The sequence below is a fragment of the Zonotrichia leucophrys genome, chromosome 6 (genome assembly GCF_028769735.1).
Source record: "Zonotrichia leucophrys gambelii isolate GWCS_2022_RI chromosome 6, RI_Zleu_2.0, whole genome shotgun sequence".
Taxonomy (NCBI): domain Eukaryota; kingdom Metazoa; phylum Chordata; class Aves; order Passeriformes; family Passerellidae; genus Zonotrichia; species Zonotrichia leucophrys.
The window spans coordinates 26,834,372-26,859,011 of NC_088176.1; the positions used below are offsets into that span (position 1 = coordinate 26,834,372).

Consider the following 24,640-nt stretch of genomic DNA (forward strand, 5'->3'; position numbering starts at 1 on the left):
GCTGCTGCTAATTAACGTGATTTAAACCTCCTTGTCTGGCAAACACAGCCGTGTGAGGAGGGCTGGTAGCAGGAACTGGTGGGTAGTGCACTTTTGGGTTGTTGTTGTTGTTGTTGTTGTTGTTGTTGTTGTTGTTGTTGTTGGAGGGCAAAGGGACTTCTGACCTGTTCCCTTGAGAAAGGAGCTAGTTTGCTAAGCCTGGAGTTATGGAGGCTTATTTAGTGTTTGCCTTAAAACTATGCCAGCCTCTGGCACAGAGGGGCCTGAATATTACTTAGTGAAATATTTTACCTTGCAAAGAAAGCCCAGCATTAACTTCAGGTGGGTTTCAATTACAAACTTTTGTTCATTGTACTCAGACTGTAAGGACGGGACAGTTGGCATTGCTAGTCAGTGTTGAAAATTTCTTTAGTGTTTTAAGGGAAATCTCATCCTTGAATATGACCCAGTACTTGTAGAAGCTGTGTGCCACTTTAATTAAATTCTCAAAAAGCTTGTTTACATTGGTAAAGGCATTTCTGAGGAAATAGCTGTCCAATTCATGTCAGGAATACTGGGGTCTCTCTCATTCTGTTCTTTATGTCTCCTGTGCGAAAAAGGAGTAATACTAAAGCGAAATGAGCTTTGTGCTGCATGGATTACAAGGTGCTAAAGGGCAAATGCATTGTCTAATTCTGCCCTTTTGAATGTTCTTTAGGGTAGTCCTCAGGTTCATAATTATGTTCTATTAAATAACTTTTAGTTTGCTTGTTTAAAAGAATTATGCTTTTATGTAGAGAGTGGGTCATCAGACCAGACAATGAAAAAGAATGGACTGTTTTTGTGTTCAGCTCTCTTTCTCATGGAGTGTTTCTGAGCCTATCTGTACAAGCTTAATAATGCCTTAACCTACTTTTTTGCATTCACTAGGAAATAAGGTTTACAGAGGCTTATGATTGTAACCTTTATTTTGAATCAAGGCGGAGGGGTAAACACACCTTGAAAATACTGCTTTGAGATAGTCAGATGTTAGTTTCTCTTAAATTATATGGTCAAACCCTGTCTAGCTCTTGGCAATGTGTATGACTATTCCAGCATATTTAAGGATACAAAATTATCACTGTTTCAGATGCCTGACCAGATCAAGATGCATTGTCACATTGTGAGCCGGTTGAAATGTTGCCTGTGTGCAGTAAGGAAAAGAGACCTGGATTACGAGCAGAATTCAAAATTCTCAGGTTGGTGTTCGTTCCTGTGTCGGGGGTCTCTCAGAGATTACTGCAGCATTGACTGATGGTGAGTTCTGTCCCACTGAGGATATGCACATGGGTCCTGGGATGGTACCAGATTTTGAAGTCTTATCTCCTAGGGCAGTAACTCCTATGTCTTCTTTCACCTAGGAAGTCTCTTTTTCTGGGTTGTTTCAGTGCAAGAAATAAAAGGCAACTGTGAGAATTAAGTGTTTATGTGGACCCTAAATGAGATTACCTGGGATTGGCCTGTCGTCATGGAGAATATTCCCCATGATAGACAAGCAATGTTGTCCCAGGTAGCTCAGCACAATCCTGCTTCACTTGGCTGCTTAGAGACCATCTTTTTTGCCTTCATTCTTCCCTTTTTGATTTGCAAATGAGATAGGGATGAGGGTCAAAAGGGCTTTCCTCAGTTTGTTATGGGCTTCTTTTCCTTCCTCTCTAACTGCATTCTTAAACTTGTTCTGCATCCATGCTCTGAATGACAGTGAAAATTAAGTCAAAATAGCCACTTGATCTTCTGCTGTTATGAACAGAAATGTTCGAAAAATTTTCTTTTGTATGCATGGTACTTTTTTTCCACTTTAATTTCTTTCTGCCTCTCCAAGAAGGGGTAAATAAATTTGAAGTTTGAAATTAATCTTTTCTGTTTTGCTAAATGGAAATTCCGCTTATACATTCACTCTCCCGATAGTTAACACCTCAGGAAATTATTCCAGTCTCACTAATTGATTGTTTATTTTGAATCATTCTGAAAGACACTCTGTCATTCTTGGATAGAACTGTTCTGCATGGCAGTACACTTAGTGTGAAGTACTTGACATTTTAAAATTTGTTTGAAAAGGGAAATGGATTAAAAAGTTAATTTGTTACAGTGTATTTCCATGATGAAAAATTCAGAAGGTCTTGGGTTCCCATTTTCAGGTCAGGAGCGATTTTAAGTTTTACAAATCAAAATAAAAGCGATTTCTACATAATACATGAATGATGTATAACTTCAAAGGAAACTTTCCCAGAGGAAACTTTTGGTTGTCCTTTCCTAACTTCTCTTTACTGCAGGGGATGGGAGATAAAGAAATAGGTACATGGGGATGATTGAAGGATTAATAAAATAGTAGAGAGGCTTTCACAGTAGATCATGAGTTTGAATCCAGCAGAACCTGTCAGTACTGAGCAGCTGCTTGGTCCTCTTTTGGTCATCACCAGCTCTCTTTACCAAGAGGATGATGACACTGCAGTAAACATCAACTTGAGCTTGAGACAAATTGAAAAAAGGGGTCAGGTTATGAAAATTCTTTGTCTGAAGGCCTAGTGAGTTTGTGATATAATTTGGGGAGAGAAATATCTCTTTGGACTGAAGGGGCTGCTGCATTTCAGCCGTTGTGGAATATAATCCTTGCAATAAACTGGGACTAATTTAGGTTGAGTTAGGCTGGGTCTTTGCCCCTTTTGCTCCTTGGAAGGCTGCTTCAGATTTCTCTAATGGCCTTTTTTTCCCATCTGCTCTGGGCTCACTTTCCTGCTGTAGACCCAGGAGCATCTCTCTCTATTGGGATACATCACAACAGTTTGCACACTGTTTGAATAGAGCAGTCCTGTGTCAGTAGCAAATCTCTTGTCACTGAAAGGCATTGAACAGACTCCTGACCCTTTGTGATTAAAAATAATCTGTAAGTGGCTCCAATACTTTGAGTTCTCTTCTGCTTTAGAAAAGCAGAGAAAAAAATGCATGGTTTTTTTGTTTTGAAAAAAACCTTTTGTAATAGGTGTGACTTAGGAATTAGTTTTGATTTGTTTGACCTCTGTTTAAATTTGAAATTAGAGTCTGGACATTTCTCTAAACAAAACCACCCAACAAAGAAAACCTTTAAGAAATCAGGAACCATTTAGGAAATCATTTGATGGATTTTAAATTTTATTTTCCTACTTTGACAACTATTGTGTTAGAGATCATTTCAACTCTGTTTAGAAGAAATTCAGTTCTAAAGGATAGTTGTAAGATAGCACTGTGTTTCCCAGGGGTTGGGAATCATGCATGTAATTTTTCAAATTAATGACAAGACTTGGATGGAGTGTGTACTCTTGGAACAAAACTGTCTTGTTAAAAAGCACTGTTTAGACAGCTTGCAGCAACAGGAGATTAAATTGCTGGATTTGCCTTTTATATAGCTTGATTGATGAGAAAACTCTGCTGCAGTATTCATTGTTTATCAAATGCCACTCGGCTAGCGGCACTAACAAAAACAAATATTTATTGGGTGCAAGATTAAAAAATGATATTGCAGAAATATGTGACCAATTTCTGTAAAGATTTCTCTATCTCTGTAGGGGCAAAAAGTTAAGATGTGCTGAAACAATAATGAGAGACACTGTACAGTGTAACCAGGGAGACATCAGGCACTGCCACTGTCACAGAAAAGAGGTTCTTGTTGGTGATCTCTTACTGAAGGACATTGCAGGAATAACCAGCATGTGTTTATAAAATCAAACGCTTTTCCTAAGTGCCTTCTCTTCTCCTCCTACTCCTTTCAAAAATAAAACAACCCTGCCTTTGATGGATGTTCTGTTACTGTCACTCTTCACATGTAGCTTGCTCTGTGAGGGATTACACCTGTGCATTACAATTGATCCCCACCCAGCTGCAGCACTTTTATCCACAAGAGGCAACGGAAGCTTATCCATACAATTATCTGGTTGAGGTACTTGAATATGTTGTTTTGATTAGGGCAGTGCTATGGACTGTGGTGTTGGAATGAGTGGGAGCCTGAAGGTGGATTATCACAGTGGAATCCATTTGGGGAAAAACCAAGTTCTCATGGTGACCAGCAAATTGTGGACATATTTGATATGCCCTCTATGTGTAGAAGAGGATTGGGTTTTAGAGTTTTGTGTATGTGCATAAGAATAGATTTGGGATTCCATTTCCTCTCTAATTCCATGCCATGAATAATTAACAGATATTACCTGCTTATTTGCAGGGGATCTTCTGTGTGTTTGTAGTTTGGGTTTTGTTTTTAACTTGCTTATCTAAGTATAGTGTTTGTGAAAATGAGTTTCACATTAGCTGTAGGTTAATGTAATGTGAAAGACATGCTGAGGCAAACATCCTCCAGCTAGTCTGGAAACAGCTCTGATCTATGAAGTGCTGTCTTGGCTAGGTCACATCGTTTCCCAGGGAGTCAGTTTGAACACTTCTTTTATTGGTTTATTATTTTGTGGAATGTAATTCTCAATATATTTGTATTCATGGCAATGGACAGTAAGTAATTTAACACCCACTGTCTACAGTCTCTGTCAGCAAATGGCCTTCTCCCAGCAGGATTTATAGTTACTTCATGGTTTCAAAGGCGGAGAATTCAAATTCTGTTTGCTGTGCTGTGAGCAGAGGTATGTTATTTATTTTCTTTCCCTCTGCTTTTCAGTCTGGCCTTAAGCTAGCACTGCTTCTTTTATTCCAAAACAGAGAGAGAACCTGAACCTTGGAGGGGGTTGCAATTATTTTATCCTGTCAAGGTGTTTTTCCTCTGTAAAATAGGAAAAGGTGGGAGTGTGGGGAAGAAAAGTAAGCAAAAATTAACTCTAGTTCCACCTTACTTACAGTGAATATTTTGTAGGCTTATTGCCTTAGTCTCTGCATTGTGTTCTCCTATTGATTTTTGAGGAAGAGTTTGTCTGGGGCAAAACTGAGGTGTGAAAATGTAATCCCCAGAGGTAAGGTCTGTATATATGTGTCTGCACAGCTCCTGTTGGGAGATCTGACTTAAGGTCTTTCTTTTACATTGCATTTCTGTTCTGTTACAACTTTCACTTCTAGATCCATAAAAAAAGTGTAAAGAAAGTGTAAAATGAGAGGGGAGTAGGAGTTGTTTTCTTGGTTTGGAGTTTTTCTTGTTTGTTTTTGGAGTGTTTTTTGGTTTTGGTTTTTTTTTCATTTTTAAGAGATAAAGGTAGTTCTCTTATAGCTTTCATTTGAAACAACTGAACGAAGCATTTGTGACTGATTTGTTTGGGGTTTTATTTTCTATTTTTGTAGTATCTACTCAGTAGAAAGAGAGTGTATGTTATGAGAGGCTATCAAGTTGCCTAAGGGGGAGCAGTTGTGCACAGTTCCCGGGTGTAACACTGACCATACAGGAGGATTGCAGCAGGTGGGATGTTTCACATAGGAGCTGTGGATAACTTGGAGCCTGTGGAGGTTATTGCTTCTGCAGGAGACAGCCTGCAGCCCCACAGGAGCAGGTGAATGGAGCAGCTGAGGTGATGGGACTGAGCTGGGCAGTCAGGTCATGCATTGTTATCAGGTCAAGTGGAAAAGAAGAGTTTAAAAGACCTCAGAGAGCTGCATCTCAGACACATCATGCATTCCATAAGCACACTAGAAAAGCTTGGTTTGGCTGCTGGAGTCCCCCATCCCTTTTAGCTGTGGTCCTTTGGCGAGGTAGGCCATGTCAGGGAGTTAAGTGTTAGCTGTGTCCAGAGGAAGGCTGTCCCACAAACAGGAAAGGGCACTGATTAGGGAGCATGTCAGTCTGGCACTGCAGGGCACTAAAGCACACCTCTGAAAGATAAAACCAAACCAACTTCAAACAAACAAGTTATTGGGTGGTGTATAAAATAAAGCCCCAGCTCTGCTTTACCTTTGCAGAAGCAAATACAGTTTATGGTTGCTTAAGTAGGGGCTTTCTGTTAACATATGTTGTATCTTGCAGTTTCTCAGCCTTCCTGCTCAGCATCTGTGAGTCTCAGTTAGCAGAATCGTTGCTTGGAAACTCAATTGTCTTTTTGCATTTACTGCTAGAAAAGAGTTTTCAATTCCAGTAACTTGATTATCATGACTTGTACATAGATTTAAAACTCCTTAGCAAAGGCAGTTTCTTTACTGACAGGATAAATACTGCAGATATACAAGAAGTGCTTAACAGTGTTTTCAGCAGGGGTGAAGTTTTTCCAATGTATTTGTATTGCTATTGAGATATAAAATAAGTTGCATGGAAATTAACATATTGTATATGTCCCAGTTTCAATGTGCCATTTCGACTTCTTTTTTTTTTGTTGGAGTAGAAAACCACCTCTGAGAGTACAGGTTCCCATCACCTGACTACAGGCTTCCTTGAGATGTGTATTGTGTACCGTTATTCACAGCTTGGCAACAAGATTTTTGTGGGGATTTTTGATGTGAATGGAACACTTAAGGAGTTGGGTTTCTTAGGGATTCTTAATTCTGAGGTTTTGAAGGGAGTAAGAAATAAATAGTGATCATTGCCTTGTTTCCTGCATTGCTTTTCCCGCCCTCCTCTGTTGCCTGAAGTAACATGAATTTCACAAACCTTGCAGGATCAATACTTACACTGCATACTAATGTGTTTTGGACAACTACAGAGAAGATGGGGAACACGGAAGGACTTTGTTTGTTCATGGTGTGTTTTGGGAGAAAAATAACAGCTGCAGTTGCCACTTTCAGTTGTGTTCAGGAACATCAGCATCTGAAGGTGGCTCTACCAAAATGAAGAGAGCTTGCAAGGACTTTTGGTCTTACTGCCACGTGAATTTAAATATTGGATCTTAGGCTGTGTGCTCTAAAGCCATAGCTGTATTTTTCACTCAGTTTCCAGGAGTTATTGCAAGGACTGAAAATTGAGGTAAATGCCAGAGTAGGCTGCATGAAGTGTTAGATCAATACATGAAATTGGCACATGGAATGGCAGCTTTGAAACTGATGTGCATGTGAGAGTGATTGAGCGCATTGAGAACCTTTTAAGAGACGCTCGGGGATTCATTTTGTTCAAAATGGAAGGAAAACAGTATTGATACAACACTGTGTGCTACACTTTATGATAAGTGGTACAAATGAAGACTTCAAAGAGTATTTAAGTGCTTTATGCTGTTTTTTTATCCTCAAGAGTAATATTAAAATCAGCATTCTAGGTTACAGAGCTTATGGGATACATTTTCCCTTAGGACAGAGAGGGATGGTAGACTTTGTGGTTTGGCTGAGGCTTGAATTCTTTTTTTCCTCCATCTGTGGGGATTTTCATTAGAAATAAATGTATCTGGACTTAAAAAACATCTGTTTAACATTATATGAACATGAGATTTCTAGCATTTGTAACTTTTAAGGTCTGGGCATGCACTAGAAAGTTGCCATTTAGTCCCCATCACATCTCTTGTAAAGTTTAGTGACTTTGACTTTATTCTGTGGACCATGGAGTGGTCTGAAAGTATGGGATGTTATCAAGTATTTAATTATCCCAGGTGTGCCAGTACAGTCAGCAGCCAGGCTGTTTGCACTCGTGAGGAAGTGATCTGGCAGTGAACCGGGATTGTAAACAGTAAAAGGAGAACAAGGTGCTGCTTCAGTACTTTGGCATAAAGGGCTGCTCTTTCCTTGAAGAATGTAACCACTGAAAAAGAATTACAGCTCCCCAGCTAGAGTCAGCCCCTAGTTGAGGGATAGGTTATTGTGTTCTGTTTGTGGCTTGGTTGTTTCCAGGCAAGACGGGAGAAGACAGCAACATCCTTTCCTCCTTTTAAAATGTTTTTTTTCTATTTTGAAGATCTGAGATCTTCAATATTGGACCCTTAGGCTCTTTTACGACCATCTGAAGTTATTTATTATCAGGTAGGAGGTAGGACAACAGTTCTTGCAGAATTTCCTTGCTTGGCTTTTTTTCTTAAAATTGACCTGCTGGAGAAGATTTCTTAAGGGCATGTGTTCCCAAGCTCTTTCCTATATGAAAACTTCTCACTGGACACTTGGAAATTAATTTTTATGACCCAGTGTTGTGTATGTTGCTCTTTTAAAAATCATTTACATAGTGGGTGGAAATTTTGCTTTGGCATAATACAAAAGGAAGATGACCTACCCTTTTCTGGTGCAGTTACTGCTGGAGTCATTGATCCAGGTATGGTTGTAATGGCCCCTGTTTGGATCTGCTGAGCAGGCTGACCTAATGTCTGAGCATGGAGCTATGTTTAAATTTGCCTTAATGAGGTTAACTGGAAAGAAGGGAGCTGTTGTTGGCATGAAAGGTAGTCGACAGAGAGGCTGAAAGTAAAGCTACAACTTGCTGAGAAGTTCAAGCAGCAAACTGTGAAATACATTAATTAAATGCTAGTAGTGAGCAGGTGGGGAGCCTGTGTTTAAAAAGACTGTGATTTGTATGGCATTTTAAAGAAAAGCTAAATAAGATTTTAGGAAATAAATTACTTGGGTTTTTTACTTTTTCAAAGTTTTTTCCTTTGCCCTGTTGTAATAAAATTTTTTAAAAAATTAAAACAATATTAAAATATCTCCTCCAACCCAGAGAGATTTTATGCTCATCTAGAGTTTCCTAAATCTGAAGCAGTCCCAGACTCCTGTTGTTGGCATAAGATGGGGAATGGCAGTGCCACTGGCACAGCAGAAGGGACATGCTTGGAGTGCTGGCTGAGGCAGTGTAAGCACAGCTGTAACTCTGTACTAGTACCTGTAATGACACAAAAAGAGGCTACTTGCAAACTTGATGATTTTTAGGATCTGTAACTATTTCCAGTTGGGGCTCACAGATACTGATCTTGAAACATTAAAGATTAACAAAATCTTTGGATGCCAGTTGGGGAGGATTGTATATTTTTTCTGCCTTTGTTATAATGCACCTTTATGTATAGAAAATGTGCAGTTAAATCCTTGACCTTTCATAGAAAGCCTTGAAAGATCCTGTGGCACTTTACATGAGAATAATGTGACTGCTGTGAGGGGGCTGGTGTTTGGTAATTGAATCTAGATTGACTTATTCTGTGATGCAGTTTTAAATATTCTGCCAACTTCCTGGTAGTGGAGAGTAGGATTTTTTTTTTTAATTAAAAAAAAAAAGAAAATGGAATTTTTTCATATTCTTAATCCTTTCAGTAGATTCTGCAGTAAGAACTCCCTATTTCCTGGAGAAGAATCTGTGACTGCTAACATGATACAAGTATTTTAAGGATGAAACATAGAAAGACACATGCCATACTCACAGGATACTTCTCTCTTCCATCATACTGGCTTTATCTTGCCATCTTTTGAAGGTGAAGGTCTCTGCCAGCAAGATTGCTTTAGCTTTGAAGGAAATCTCAGTCTGTGAGAAGTGGCTTGAAGTAGACCTTGTTCTACCCAGTGCAAAAATAACAGTATCCTACCCAGAACCAAGAGAGTGTGAAAATGAATTGCCTATATAAAATTCATATGAATGGTTCCTTAGGAAATACTTTTCTTCACTTTTCAAATAGCAGCAATAAATATATAGCAGGGAATCTGCTGGAAGATGTTCTGCTTTTTACCTTTTCTCTTGGAAGATGTTCTGCATTTTACTTTCTCTTCTGAAACATTTCTCTAGTTTGCTAAGGTGATGGAGTTCTTTAGAATATTTTTTTTTAGTGGTGTCACATGTTAATTTTACCACAGAATACACCAAAGAAGAATTTTCAGGATCATGGTTCCAAATGTCACACTTGTACCACTGCAGTGGTTTGGGGCTCTGTTCCTGTGGAGTAGAAAGAAAATAAGCTGCTTTGGAAAGAGTTGATTCTAAGAATGTTAATTGGACAGCAATAAAGTCCTTCCACACCTTTGCCAGGATAATTTTTAGGCACACCATAACTCACAATACTGAGCTAAGAAAGGTTACATCTCCATGCAGGCCTTAGTTTTATGTTGTCATCAGTGAGGATGGTGCTTAGGCTGCTTGTGGTCAGAACTCAACAAGACTTATTCATTGTAAAGTGTAAAAATTTTTATCTCATATCTTAAGTAATGGTGTCCCCCCTGTTTAATAACCACTAAGTAGGCATATACTCACACAAAGAGGAAAGTTTCAGAACTAACCAGGTAATTCTGTTCACTGGGTGGAAATTTGCTGTCTCTTAGATCCAGGACATATTTTGGGTTTAATCTTGTTCTTTGGTTTTATCATGGAGCTAGGGCTGCATAAGTCAATTTTCCCTATGTTAGTGGCAAAATCTATGTATTTTCTTAGTATAAATTAAACAAAGCTTCCTACAATTTCAGTGTAGGAGTAGAGGATCTCAGGAGCATGGCATGAGGAACTGTCTCTTGGGAGATTTTGTCAAATAGTCAAATACTAACTATTTCTTCCTAGCATCATTCTGCTCCAAGATTACACCTAAACAGACAGAGAGCTTAATAGCACAGTATCTCTTTCAAGATAGAATATAATTTCTTCAAAGAATAGACATAATTTCTCTAGCAAAATGTGCATTTTTAACAGCACCACCTGGTGACTCCCATAGCAATATTTCCTCATTAAGTTATAACTGATGAACTTGTTTCTTTGGGATAGGTCATGTAGCTAATTGTCAGTCATAGCAGCTTGTCTGTAGCTGGGGTTTTTTGCTTATGTGATACTGGTCATTGATTTCTCTTTTTTTGGGTAAGTTGGTCTTATCTTGCTATCTGCAACTTTCCACTAAGCCACTTGCTGCTGTGAGCTTTTACAAGAGTTAAAACCAGTTGTTAGCCACACACAGTTAAATCAAGGTAACTGCAAAATACTTGAGGAAGAGATCACCTCAATCTTCAAAAACCATACAGATGTCCAGATATGTCTCAGATGAAGTTAACTCCTTTGTGCTAACTGACAATCTATTAACTTCAGAGGTTAGATTTTATTTTGTTTTCTGTATTGTGTCCTGTGCCCCCTGATTTATTTTGTGAAAAGTCTCTGGCAATTAGTTTTTATTATGATAACCTGTTCACAACAAAGTGGTAGCTGACTTGCTTAGTGGAAGCTCAGATATTAGATAGCTATCAGACTCTGTTTCTAATATAGATAGGATTCTAATAAAATATTTCAGGCTTATGAAAATAAGAAATAAAATATTTCAGGCAATGTGTCTGTCATTTTTATCATATCCCCCATGGAGTCACTTTATGAGCTTTGAGTTAATACCAGCTGCAGATTGGAACAGGAACATTAATAGTGAGCTGAACCTGTCATGCAGGGTGATTATCTAGAAGATTGTTTTGATACAAGACCCCATGGCCGCCAAGAAGAAAGCTGAGGGTTCTTGAAGTGTTCTTGGGACAGCAGTGAAGAAAGGGTAAGGCTTCTTTTCTGCTTTTCCTCGTAGGCTTTTCTTCTGTTGCCCTGAAAAGGCCATGTGTGACCTGGTTTGGCCAGGATGACCAGGTCCCAGTGAAGTCCCATCACTAGTCCCCAGAAGGAGGCACAATGTGGGTGTAGAAAAAACAAGATAGAAGGTCACTGGATTTATTTATCACAATGAAGCAAAGGGATCGCAGGGCAGCTGCATATGAGCTGCAAAATCTGCAGTTAGGTTGCAATAGCAGTTTCCCAAAGGACCAATTGTAAGAGGCAATACTTTGGACTTCAGTGGTTTATAAGGCCCTAATTCTCTAGACCTATTCAGTCAAAGTCACCATAATAAAGTTGATATGAGAAAACACAACGAATCAGGCTACAGCTGTTTTAAAGATGGGTTTGAACTGTGATTGAAACAGGGTAATCAGGGGAAACCTCTGACATTTGTGATTTAACTTTTCTTAAAAGTAATCTTATTGTAGCCTGTAGGAGAGGATCGATAGCAGGTGAGAGATAAAGGCTTCCCCCTGGTTAGAAGGGAGGCCTGCTCTTGGTCTGCAGGACTGATTTAGCTCTATTCTGTAAAAAGAAGAGATTGAAGTAGATTGAACAAATAGCTCTGGCTTTACTTGCACTTAAATGAGAGATGTTTAAGAAATTAGCATTAATGGTGCAATACATCAGTTGTGTTGCTTAGGGATTTTTTGTTTGTTGGGAATTTTTTCTTAAGCCTTCAGAGAAGATGATACTTGTAGACAGGAACTAAAGTTGTTCCTAATGCTAGCAAAGAATTATTAGCTTGAATTTTTCCTGCCAAATGCAGGGAATTGCTGACTGTAAGTATTGACATGGTCAGCTTGTTGCTTAATTTCAATTTCTTCTTCTTGTTCTGATGCTGTGGACATGGTGAAAGTTAGCATCTAGAAGAGACAGAAAAAAGAAGGGTTCAGAGTAAATGCATGTTGTACATGCTCTTAGTCCACGCAAGCCCCCACAGCCGTCCTGTAAATGAAAAATGCTAATTGGATACACAACAGCATCCAAAATTCTGTGGAGAAATACCTTTGGACATACCTCTGCCCGTTTACTCCCAAATGTCTTTGGACATCTTTGGGTTGCAGTATTTCATTCTAATGTGGGTTTTAAACTCTGAATGTTGAGCTGTGGGGTGCTAGAGCTGGTGAAGTGTTTGGGTGGACATTTGGTGCTCCTTGCTTCCAGTAGAAACAGAAGTGGACATGCAAAGCAGTGGAATAGATGAACAGATTTTCTTCAGGGATGTCTAGAAGTGTGTGGGAATTTCCTCCTTTCTGCTTACTACAAAAAGATGCAAAATGCTAAAATGCTTTCCCTCCCCCAGACTGCATGCTGGATAATATGAAAACTGAGTTTCAATGTATAATTTCTGGAATGCTTTGCAATTTATTTTGACACAAAGTCGATGGCACTAGCTCGAAAGAAACCTAGCTTGTAGGGAGGAATTCCCACGAAGCACGTGGCACTCGTGCTGCTGCTCTCGGGTTCCCTTCCATGTCGGTACAGCGGGCACAGGTGGAGCCTTTCCATCCTCGGCTTTTCCGAGAGAGAGACAATGACTTGTGCAGACAGGCGATGGCACTGTTGTACTGCAGCTTCTCAGCCTTCCATCCAAAATGTCTCTATTTATAAAAAGGGCTTGGTATTTACCAGGAAGGGAGTAGAAAAACCAGATGCATTGCTGCAAGATTTTCTTGAAATAATTCTGTATAAAAGAACAGATTTGAGTTTCTGAGAAGTTTATATGTTGCTAAAACTCCCTGAAGAATGTGTTAACATGCATCCAAATTGGATGTTAGCAGTGGACACAGTTTAAGGCATTCTAACTTATTTTAGATTTAAAATGCAACCAGCAAGCACTTAAGCACTTAAACTCCTTTCTACCTTTCTTTTTTTCTGGAAAATGTAAACTATATTTTTCAGAAGTCTTAATGCATTGTTGTTTTCTGCGATTCACCCAGAAATCCTCAGGGCAAAAGGCCAGTTCTGAAGGATGCCTGGTCCACATGGGCAGACACCTGTGGTGGTTGTGGAAGCAGCATTCGACCTGCTTGTCTTGGCTCACCACGGTTGTAGGAACATGGCAGATGGACTAAAATAATTTCTTTGGAGGGATGGGCTTTTGCCATGTAAGGCAGTGCAGGTCTTGATCAGTGCCTTCAACTTGAGCTGCTAGATGAGTTCAGTCAGAGCTGTCGCTTGTGCACTGACATCAGCACATGGCAGTGAGGTATTTATCCCTGCTCCAGTCATGCCACACTCCTCAGATGGAGTTCCATCTGGGATGTGTTGGTAACAACCTCAGCCTCGAGGTGATGAAAGTGTAGGTAACAACGGGAAAGTCTGCCTTCAAAATACAGATGGTAGGAAAAGCTGAGCAGGCTGTTGCTGAAATTAACTCAACAACTTGGTCCCTTTTCTTGGAGGAGCACAGCCACCTCTCCTAGCAGTGCTCTGTGACTGCCTTAGTTGTACCTGAAAGGTGCCTGTCTCCTGTTCTCCTGCACCTTTGTTCCAGCAAGGCCTGGGCTGTACTCTGAAGGTAAACCATGCAGTTGGGATGAGGTATAGCTGTAGAGCTGATATGTATCAATACACAACAAACATTGGCATCTGTGTCCCCTCCCCAGGCCCCCTGTCACTGACCAACCACTTCAAACTGGTGGTATGAAATCTCTAGTAGGAAAAAAATGGCCAACTCCATGACAACGGGCAGGAATATAATCTAAAGTGAAAATATGTTTGAAACCTCTGAAAAGCTAAACTGCATCAAAGTCTTTATTTTTCACTCTGTTTTTACATTTTGCTTTTAATTCTCACCCTGAAAATGTATGACTGATTTAACTGAATCTGTGTGATGAGACATCAAGGAGTATTTTTGGGAGGGGATAGGGAAAAGATACAGATAAATATGGCCAGATCATTTCGCTGGCACCGCATTAGAAAAAAAGTTTCAACATGACATTTGGTTTCAAAAGTAAATATAATAGGTTTACTATGCTTAGTTTTGGACAATAAAAACTTATTCAGCTTGTACCCACTTCTCTTCAACCAGTTGTGGGAAGAACTGAGAGAGTGAAATGCTTTAGTGGAGCTTGATTTCTCACCTGAAGGATAGGCCCTATTGCTGCCTGATGAGGTGTGTAGGTGACTCAACTCTGAGGCCTTCCTACTCTAAGGAAGTCAATTTATTTTTTGGACAAGATAAATCAGATTAGAGATAACCTGCATGCTTTTGTGAGAGTATCAAAGGCAGCCAATCAAGCTAATAATAGCAGCATTATTACAGGACATCTGATTCTCATCCATCACTAGAAAGAGATAATTAGCTAAAATGTCCCTTGGATTATTCTAAATCCATACCTAGAATACAAGGGTCAGGTGCAGGGAAGGCATATATATGCTAAGAGCAGTTTCACCATCTGCCTTGAGAGAGGAGATGAAATGTTGGTTGGTTATTTTGCTTGTGAATTGTGCTCTTTTCAAAACTGTATTCAGCCACTCTTTCCCGAGGTGCTGATGGCCACTGCTGCCCAGGAGTTTGATAGTTGTCCTCAGGACTCCTTTAGAAAGATACTACATAGATTCAAAGGGAAAGGTGCTAAACTTGTGTGTTTTCCCCCTAGGTCTCCCTGAATTTTAGTGAGTCAGTAAGTAACTGGAACAGGCTCAGGGCCAACAGAGCAGCCAGGGCACTGGCTCAGATTTCTCATCTACCTGCTGGCCATGCAGTGCCACTACAATCATGTTCATCCTGTGCTAGCCTGGTAATAGCATGAACAGAAATGCACTAAAAGATTTCTGACTTTGTTTCAGTAATATTCTTTCAGGTGCTGTTTTGGACAGAGCCCTCTTTGTTCTGTTTGTTGTTTTGGTTTGCTTTTTGAACTTTGAAGAATGTTTCTCAAAAATTAGGTTGGAACAAAGTGGATTTTTTTGCCTTTAAACATCAGCTGATCATGCAATATGTGTCTGTGTGCGTAGTTAGGTGATGACTTCTTCTTGGGAATGGGGAATAGGAAAAAGACCTTTAAAGACAGAAACACTACTGGAAAATTATTTCCTCAATTGAGGTAAATGGTGATTTAACTTGAAACAGGTAAAGCTAGCCTGGAAAATCATTAAAATGATATTGTAAACCTAGTAACCATGAAGTAATATAGGAGTAAAGGGAAAGAACTTAAAGGAAAAATTGTTATCTGTATTTTCAATACCAGGCACTTTTGAAATAGGAATTAACATGATTAGAACTAGAGGTCCCGTCATTTCCATATCAGAAAGGGGGAAAGAATGCACAGATGCTGAAAGACTTCAAGTTCACTCACTACTGCATTACTGTCAATGCCAGACCTCCTAAAAATACTAGAACACAATATTACCTAGGAGTTAAAGAAGAACTAAACTTTATCACTTTAAAAAAATATTACTAATTCTAGTTAGTTACTAGCCTAGGATTTCAAACTCACCATGTGTGTTAGGAAGTGTCCTATGGAATGTCAGGCAAAACTCCCAAGTGTTTTGCATTAGGAGCAGGCCAAGGTACATGACCATGGTGTTCCTTTTGCACCTCACTTTTTTCTTTCTCCTGACAGCACTGACATCTCTCTGGAACATCCTGTCTGAGCCCCAGGTGTCTCCAGTGAGGTTCTGCCTGTCATTCCTGATGAGGAATCTCCATGTGAAACTAATCTGGGATATGTGGCACTTATGCATTAAGTGCTGCTGAAATTGGGCTGAGTCAAAATGTTGATGACCTACCCTGCACTGAAATGAGGCTGATAATGCGTAGTGGTGAAATGCTTATTTCAATACTTAGCTGATGATGCACTTTTTATTTTAAGGCCATTGAACTGCGGGGTTCTGATAAGGTTTTGAAAGGCAGCTATGAAATGTCCCGATTGTATATCTGCCACCACTAGAGATGCATCAGAAATCTGGAGGCAAGCACTGCTGGATTCCAGGTGTTTAACATCTAAGATTGGTTCTGAATTGCTGTACCTTAGATATGTGTGTCTCTACATGGAAACATCTGATTATATAGAATATTCCATTTCAAAGAATACTAGTTTGGACTTAAAGATGTAAACTCTGTCAAAGCTCTGTTTGGATAGAGATTTTGGACATAAACCTCCTAAAGATACCATTAAAAAATTAATTTGCATAATTGATTCCTTTACAGAGGGAGTACTCACACCAACAAGATTAGGTTGAGGATTTATGGATAAATGCTCAGAATTTTCCTTCCAAACATCCTTGTATTAGCGTTGTCTCTAAATGTTGCATTTAAGCGACAAGCCTGAAATATTATTTTTTTTCCTCTGGAGGTAAAGCCCTTTAAATTACATAGTATTTTTATGCAAGAAAACCAAATAAGGGACAATTTCTTGGAAGACACTGGGTTTCTAATATCTGAGTCTGTGACTATAAAACCTTTTGGTTTGATAGGACTCCACAGATTTCCTAGTACAGAATCAGTGTTTCCCTGGGGAATGCAAGGCTTTGCTGCTGGGCCTCCCTGAACAAGTCCGTTCTAACTTTCTGCCTAGAAGGTAGTCCAGCACATGGCACACGTGGGTAGAGTCATGCCTTTTTTTTAAAGCATGTGTTTGCCACACATGCCAGAAGCCTGAAGATTTTTTAAAAAAATTATGTTCATTGAGTAACAGAGTTTAAACTGAACTTGCTAAAGAGTTTAAAAAAGGCAAATGAAAATCTGCTGGAACTAAGTGCATAAGGAACTAAGCCATTTTTGGATAGGTTTCATGACTAGCAATGGTTATTTGAGAATATTATATACTTTTATCTTACTATTGGGAAACTCAGTTGCCTTTTTTTTTAATTAGGTGAGTTTTTTTGCATTTTCTTAAAGTTTTTTTGCACCAACTGTGTAATATGAAATTAGGGAACTAATTTCATGTTACACTGATATGCTTTGTGAACTGTCGCTCAGTAAAGCCTGGTGTGGCAATAAGCCTACTTATGGTGTCTAGATCCAAGAGCTATATAAAGGTTATATAAAAAGGTTATATAGCTTTATATATAAAGCTATATAAAAGGTTCTTTCTGCTTTGTAGTACCTGTGTGACCACTGTTATGGAAATTGTGCTTCATAACCTGTTGAACAATTTGTGTTGATTCCCAAAGGAATTAACAGCACAATATATTTTGGTTGTTAAACTGTGTATTACAAATAAAAGATCTGTTTCAAAGAACTGGTTGAGTGATCCAGCTTCCCCCTCACATTTGGTGACTTGGGCTGCCGTGCTGTCTGAAGGTATCAGCAGAAACAAATGCCTCCCAATGCAACTGTGATTTAAACTTGTGAAAATAAAGTGTGAGTGATGGCCACATTAGGACTAGTTTTCAGGATGACTTTTTTCTGCAAAACTCTTTCAAATAAATAAGGGCTTTCTTTAAGCCACTTTACCATGATCACTCATAATTTGAAAATAAAATATGCATTTTTCACTTCTTAGGATTGGAAATAAGTGCTTCAATTATCTTTTCATACACCTGAGAGTGTTTGATCGGCAATTAATACTGCTTGCCTGAAAAGAAGGACTTGAGTTGTGTATTAAAGGTCATTGAGTTGAGGATACCCATAATGAAACTGTCTTTGGGAATGATTAACGATGCTAAACAATAGTGGCTGTCAGCACTGCTTGGGCTGTTGGATCCCTGCATCCTTTCTCTTTAGAGCAACTGATCAAAAAGGCGGAATTGACAGCAAAGTCACGTTTTTCGAGACGAGAGGTCTAAGGGATGGCAGGTTCGAAAGTGTAATGTGCAGGGGCTGAGGGAGAAGGATGTGTGGGAAGGAAGTGTGTTAACCAGATGGCTCCACTTTGCTGTTTTTGGGAGCCCTTGAAGAGAGTGAGGGGGAGATCAAGGCAGCAAGTTTCTGCCTGAGCAGGGTTTTGAGCCAAAGGGAGCTCTGTGTGTGCTCTTCGCCTCACTGGTTCAACTTGACAAGGCTCAAGGTACACCCTGTAAATAAACTCCTTGGTACTTCACTTTTCATCTTTGGAGCATGCTACTCTTGAGTTGGACACTGTATGGTGTTAATGTGGATCCTCTTTCTTTGTGGAAATGTATGAGCTCCTATTTGCCTTTTCCTTCAGATCAATTAACAAAAAATCCAGCTTTCATAACTGTTTAATTTCAGGGCCTCTGAAAGTGGATTAGATCTCCCAGTTCCATGGGAACCACTCAGTATTGGCTAATTGATATCTTGGTGCACCTTGGTGACCTTTAGAACAATCTAATTAAAGGGATGCAGAATTCCTCTGGAGACCCATCTCTGCAGGCTCACAGTGGATATTATCATCCTCTAGGGCTCCTTTTAGGGGGGATCCTGTGACTTCTTAAAGACAAAGCAAATAAGGATTCTAGGCTACTGGAAAAGAACATAATGATATGTAGGGATGAAGAAATGTTGCATATCCTGTAACATTGCTCTAAAACCTTACCAGTAGTCACTACTAAAATACTCTATTGTAAATTATATGCGAGCAGCCTTTAACCTAACAAATGAGAGGAGGGGGGGAAAAAAAGATATTATTAGCAAGCATAAGATGAATCATGACTATATATTCCCCAAAGTGGTGAAAACAATATCTATTTGTGTTCTACTTAAAAGAGATTTCAGCACGTGGGTACATTGGTTATTTATTTGCTGCAACTTGAGATAACCACTGTTAATTTATATGAGTGCGAACAAACTTTGAGTAGTGCCCTTTAAGTTAATTGCAGGGAATATTTTTAAATTTTCATTTTAGAATTATTTGTGCCATTTTAGTTTCTCATCTCAGCTGTTCTTGATATTATTCATTATTCCTCGTCTTGTTACTGAATTACATTTCGTGAAGTAAGTGAGATTGCTGTGATTTGTGATGACATATGGTTTACTGAATTGCCATGATCTCCTGCTAAACTTGGCTGCCGTTAGTTTAAGACTCTTGGACTTTTATAAGAATACTTCACTGACAGTGGATTGACTAGAAAAATTGTATATTTCCTTTATATGACACAAATAGAAACTTCTCCATGCCCAGCCCAAAACCCACAGTCTGTTTGCATTTAGTCTTAATCTTCTGGCCAAATTCCAATACTTACTGTATGCTGTGTCTCTGAAAGAAAAGAGAACACCAGTTTACTTTTTGGGTGCATCACTGAAAAGAAAGATATTGACGGTTGTTTGAGTGCCCTTTCATGAAACAGCTTTTTTTATCTGTTTTTTCTATTTTTTGTTTGTTTGTTTTGTTGCAGTTCTTGATGGGCTTTCTTAGACTAAAGGAGTCCAGGCTATAAACAGCTCATGTTGCTCTTGGTGTATAAAAAAATCACATGCAAAATTTTTGTCAAAATTTTTCAATTTTCTTCAAATATTTACATCAACCTGTCTTAAGCTTAACACAGTAACCTCATTTTTGGTAGCAAGGCAGGGATTTCTACCATTTCTCTGGCCTCTGAGGGAGAAGCAAATCCTGTGTTCTGGGGTGGAAGGCATTATAATCCTGTTGGTTCAGACATCAAATTTCTTTGTCAAAGTGCTGTAGAGAAATACAAAGATGACAGTTCCTGTCCTGGGCAGCTGTTGCTTCCAGTTATCTGACAGACTCTGATGGAGAAACACAATGAGGAGCTGTGGCAAGGCAGGGGTGAAGGCTGAGGCAACAGCAGAGACTGCAGAGGTGAAAGCAATTGAAAGTGGGAACAGAAATTGTAGGTTGATCTCCCTAAGAGACTGCCAAAGTATAAATTGTCCCTGACAGTGCTTAGCTATTTCTTCTTGTGTTTGCTTGCCCTCTGAACAGCTGAGTGTCTACGGGTTCTGTTGGAGGCAGAAGTCCTAATTAAACCAGTGATATAAACCCCTCCAACTTTATGCTGATATGAATACACAGTGACCCACTTCAAAAAAATCAATTCCTATTTCATTAATTGCATTAAAACCAGAAGATTATGTTCTAAGGGTACCTAAGATCTGGATATTGGGCCATTTGATGACTTAATTAGGAACAGAAGTCAATGACAGTCAAACTTACTAGAGCTGATACACTCTAGTATTGACCTTTATTATGAATGCTTCATTTTCATGGTTAATAAGTAAGAAAAATTCATCCTTTAGGTACTGACACATTTAATGCAGATGTATCTGATTCTAACTCTCTCTGTTCTAAGAAAAACTTTTTTTTTGCCTTTTTGCCTGTGGTTTTGTTTAATTTTTTAGATAAAAAAGTAGTTGCTATTTTTCCTGAAGTTGTTACAGATCTCTCGGAGCTTCTCTCATGGGACACCTTCTCTCATGGAGATCAAAGAACAAAATCACTTCTGTCACATTTGAGGATCGTTGCAATATATAATTTTGTGTGTGTTGTGCTATTTAAATGACTGATCGAAATCAATTACATGAAAGTATAAATTGCTTTTTAAGTTGATTAGAATAATAAGATAGGAGTTACATTATTCAGGATGTATACCCAACCTACTTCTTGATGTTTAATGGCTCAAATTCTCATAACCAAAGGCATTAGTATTACATGTTGTAGCACTATCAACACTGCTGAACTGCAGCTCCTGGAGTCAGAAATCCTATACATTAAAAAGAAACCAACAGATGGCATTTTATAAGCCTCATGCTTCATTGTCCTATAAATAGAGATTATCAAATGCATAACGAGCATCCAGCAAGAATAATATTCCTTCTCTTTTAACTACTTTATTAATCATAAGCAAGCAACTAATACCTTTTTTGCCTCTTGCTGGTAGTTCTGTACATAATATATCTGATGTTATTATCATAAGACGGCGCTCATCTGTGAGTTAACATTTCAAGTGGGACAGAGAACACAAGTAGCACTCACTTTTTTCATCTTTTGCTGTCCATATTCTTGTAATATGCATATACTGATATTATGATTTTATTGTCATTTTCATTAAGGATGGATTTCAAATGGTTAGAAACTAGAATATTTTTTTTTTACTAGAAAGGAGGGTGGTAACTGGCAATTAGGTATAGCATAAGTCTTAGTTGAAATGAAGTGAAAGAAATTGCTTTTAAAATAATAATAATGCCTGGTAGACAGAGATTGCTTATGGATGGTGTAACCAGCTGTGCAGGAGAAATGTCAAGAGATGGTTATGGGAGCATTTGGAATGTAGAAAAATCAATCTAAAAGGGTGTTACATAAAAACTGTGCCTTTTATCATGATGGTGCCTTAAGACTGTTATCCTGTATCCTGTGATTATGAGCTTCTTTCTGTTGAAAAATTGCTCTACCTTCTCTCATATAACTCCCTTAATGTTATTTACTGTCTTCTGTAGAAGGAAAGCAATGTGCTGCTTTTAGTAATGGAAGAAGTAATGAACTAAGCCATCTTGTAAAAAGAAAATCAGCAAATCAAAAGTGTGCTTTGGAGCAGAGAAGGTATTACACAGGAAAGAATCCTCTTTATTTTGTACATCTCCTTTCATTGCACATTCTGAGCCCTGTCAGCTTATTTAAGGCCTTGTTGGTGCTATATCCATGGAGAGGTTTTGGTTTTGCATCAGCAGTTCCTAGTGATTCCTTGGCAAAGGTTAATCTCTCCCCAGATTACAGGTCGTCTGAGACTTCCTCAACTCTCAAGAAGGGACATGGTCCTTACCAGCATTTATTTTGATTTATGACATTCTGGGGTTGATATGCACACATAGAGAGTCTTACTTATTTTGAATATTTCTTTATTTTATTCTAGAAAATAAATGTTTTTGTGAGGAAAATTTCTTGCAAACATACTAACAGAAGATTTTCTTTAAATTAATTGTTTTGCAGTTTTTGTCAGCAGATAATGTCATGAAAGGAACAAAACTGCCTCTGTCTTGTGATTTGGACCTGTGGCCATGAGTGGCTTTTTCTGGGTAGAACTTGAGCTTACACTACAGTACTTTTGGTGTAGCCACTCCACTGCCCTGAGAGCTGAGTTGGCTCCTCCAGGTCCCTCCTTTGAGCCTGAGGCTGTGCTGTGGCCATAGAGGACTGTGTAAATCCAACTGGGGCCCTGGGGTTGGAAGAGGAGTCCAAAGCCAGGGCTATCCCTGGAATGAGCCCACACACTCAGTTCTTGCGCAGTCAACCAGTTTGCAGCCCTTGTCTATGAGTGTCATTACTAAATCATAAACAAAGGATTGATTTGTATATTCCTGGTGTCTTTTAGAACAAGGAAATATAGAAAGCTGGATTCCGTTCTAACTTACATATCCTTATCAAAGCACTAAAGGCAGCCATACTTTTTGCAAGGGTAATCTTGATAAACTTTTCACTGGTGGGAAAAATTAAAAGGAGCTGGAGAGGTGAAAATCTGAGCTACTTAGATTGATGTCATACCCATTCTTGGCCATTTGGCTTTGTTTCCCCACCTATGTTTTATTGTCTCTTGAAATGTGAAACAGCATTCTGAGCTGCTGCTGGTGCTGCTTGCCAGGATGGTTTGTGAACTGCAGAGAAGCTAGTGCTGGCTGTGGCCTTGTGCTGAAAGTTCTCTCCCTTTGAACCCTCTCTCTCTAGCACTAATCCAAGGCAAGTAATTATTTTTCCTGTGAGCTAGAAAGCTTATTTTTCTTGTGAGCTGATTTGATTATCAGTAGCTGTATTAATTTAGTGATCTGATTCCTTGAACCTATTGCTTTAATTGTAACTGTTCACTCAATTTTTTTCATTGCATTATTCCATCTTTAGTTTAGTAAAACTGTACAGTGAATAAGCTTAGAACAACTATAGTTATTTAAATGGTTTTTTCTTGTTCAGCCTTGAAATCAAATTCATAATTGCACAGTTCAGATTTATTCCACTACATTGTAGCAAGATGAGCTCAAGGTTACAGAAACCAACAGATGAGAAATTTGCTTGTGTCTTGTTTTCGTTTCGCCACCAGTGTTCAAGAGTCCCTTTTAGACTCCGTCAGTATTCTGAATTTGTTTCTCTTCTATAAGCAATATAAAGTCTGATTGTGTGCTAATGGAAAATCGTTTGAGCTGCTGTGTTGCCACCTTCATCAACAGAAGGGTGTTTTCATCCTGTGCACACAAATTCAAATGATTCACTCCTAAGTGCCCAAAGTGAGAACTTCCGCTCCGCTCCAGCATTTAGAAGTCTCAGTAGAAGAAATCGTTCACTCTTCTTTTAAAGTGCATCCTCTGAGGCCATATGAATTAAAGCACAATCAAATACGGAGCCCAAGGCTGATGGAATTGAACGAGCTGCTGCCACTGAGGGACAGAGATGCTGCCAAGCTGTGCCTGGGTACCTGGCTAGCAGGTGGCATGCAGGAACCACTCTCTTAAAGGCAGCAGGGAACAGGGTGGGTTGCAGTTTCTGCCTACTTAACACCATTAGACAAACCAGGGATTGTTCTCCATCTAGTGGCAGTTGGCCCTGTGGTTGGCCTACAGAGCCAGGGTCTGGAGCCTGGAAACTCCTGAACTTGTGGTTTTTGTTAGTAATGATCTAGATAAATATGAGTGTGTGATTGGTTAATTACCTGTGACTTGAAGGACCTGACGGATTTTTATCACTGCTCCTGTGGTTTTGTAATCAGGCAATGATGTGGCTGGGTGGGCAAAAAGAAAACCTGATAGAGGGCTTTGGCTTCTGGGGCCAGAAATGCTTCTGCTGAAAACAATACTGAGCCCAGATTATAATACAAAATTAATCTCAGATTATGAGACAAAATCCATGCATCCATATCTACTTTCACTTTGAAGAGAGAAGGAAAATTCTACATTATTAACATATACAGGCATGACCAAAATTTTGTTGAATTGAGTGTCTTGAGCATGCTGGACTGAAAAGAAAAACATGAGTAGGAAAAGGTATCTTTTGAGTCAAGTATTGCACCTAGCAATTACATTTGCTTGTCAGGTTAGGAAAACAAAGTTATGAGGTTTGTATTCCTAAATGGAGGAGAGGACAAATAACTGTGAATGGCTAAAGTGCATAAAGAACCAGGGCTTTGCAAGGATACGTCTTGTTATAATTGTTCCTTTCTTAAATAGCTCTTCAGTGTGGAATTAGAGCAAGGTAAAGTTCACTAAGAGGTGTCTGCAATATATTTATTAAGGCACTTCTTTTATGTGTGTAAGGCAAAGGTGATCAGTAGCTAGTTTGCAGCTAGTCCAAGCTTTCAAAAGAAATCCAAGTAGGTGCTAAGACTGGCAGGAGTAGAGGAGTAACCGAAGCAAAACTGTCCAGCTGCTCTCCATGGTGTAGCAGTGCTGAGAGCAGCTGCATTCTGCTGGGTGGGGTAAGGACC

General features: G+C 39.1%; 1 protein-coding gene across 4 annotated transcripts in view; it reads left to right on the forward strand.

The window, feature by feature from the left end:
• Positions 1-299: 299 nt before the first annotated feature.
• Positions 300-24,640, forward strand: part of GRID1 (glutamate ionotropic receptor delta type subunit 1) — a 511,036-nt gene continuing 486,695 nt past the window's right edge. For all 4 annotated transcript variants that reach the window (XM_064716077.1, XM_064716079.1, XM_064716085.1 and 1 more), the window contains exons 1-2: positions 300-321; positions 1,109-1,217. In XM_064716077.1, the coding sequence (XP_064572147.1) occupies positions 1,109-1,217 (109 nt within the window). In that variant the 5' untranslated portion in view covers positions 300-321. The remainder of the gene's footprint in view (positions 322-1,108; positions 1,218-24,640) is intronic.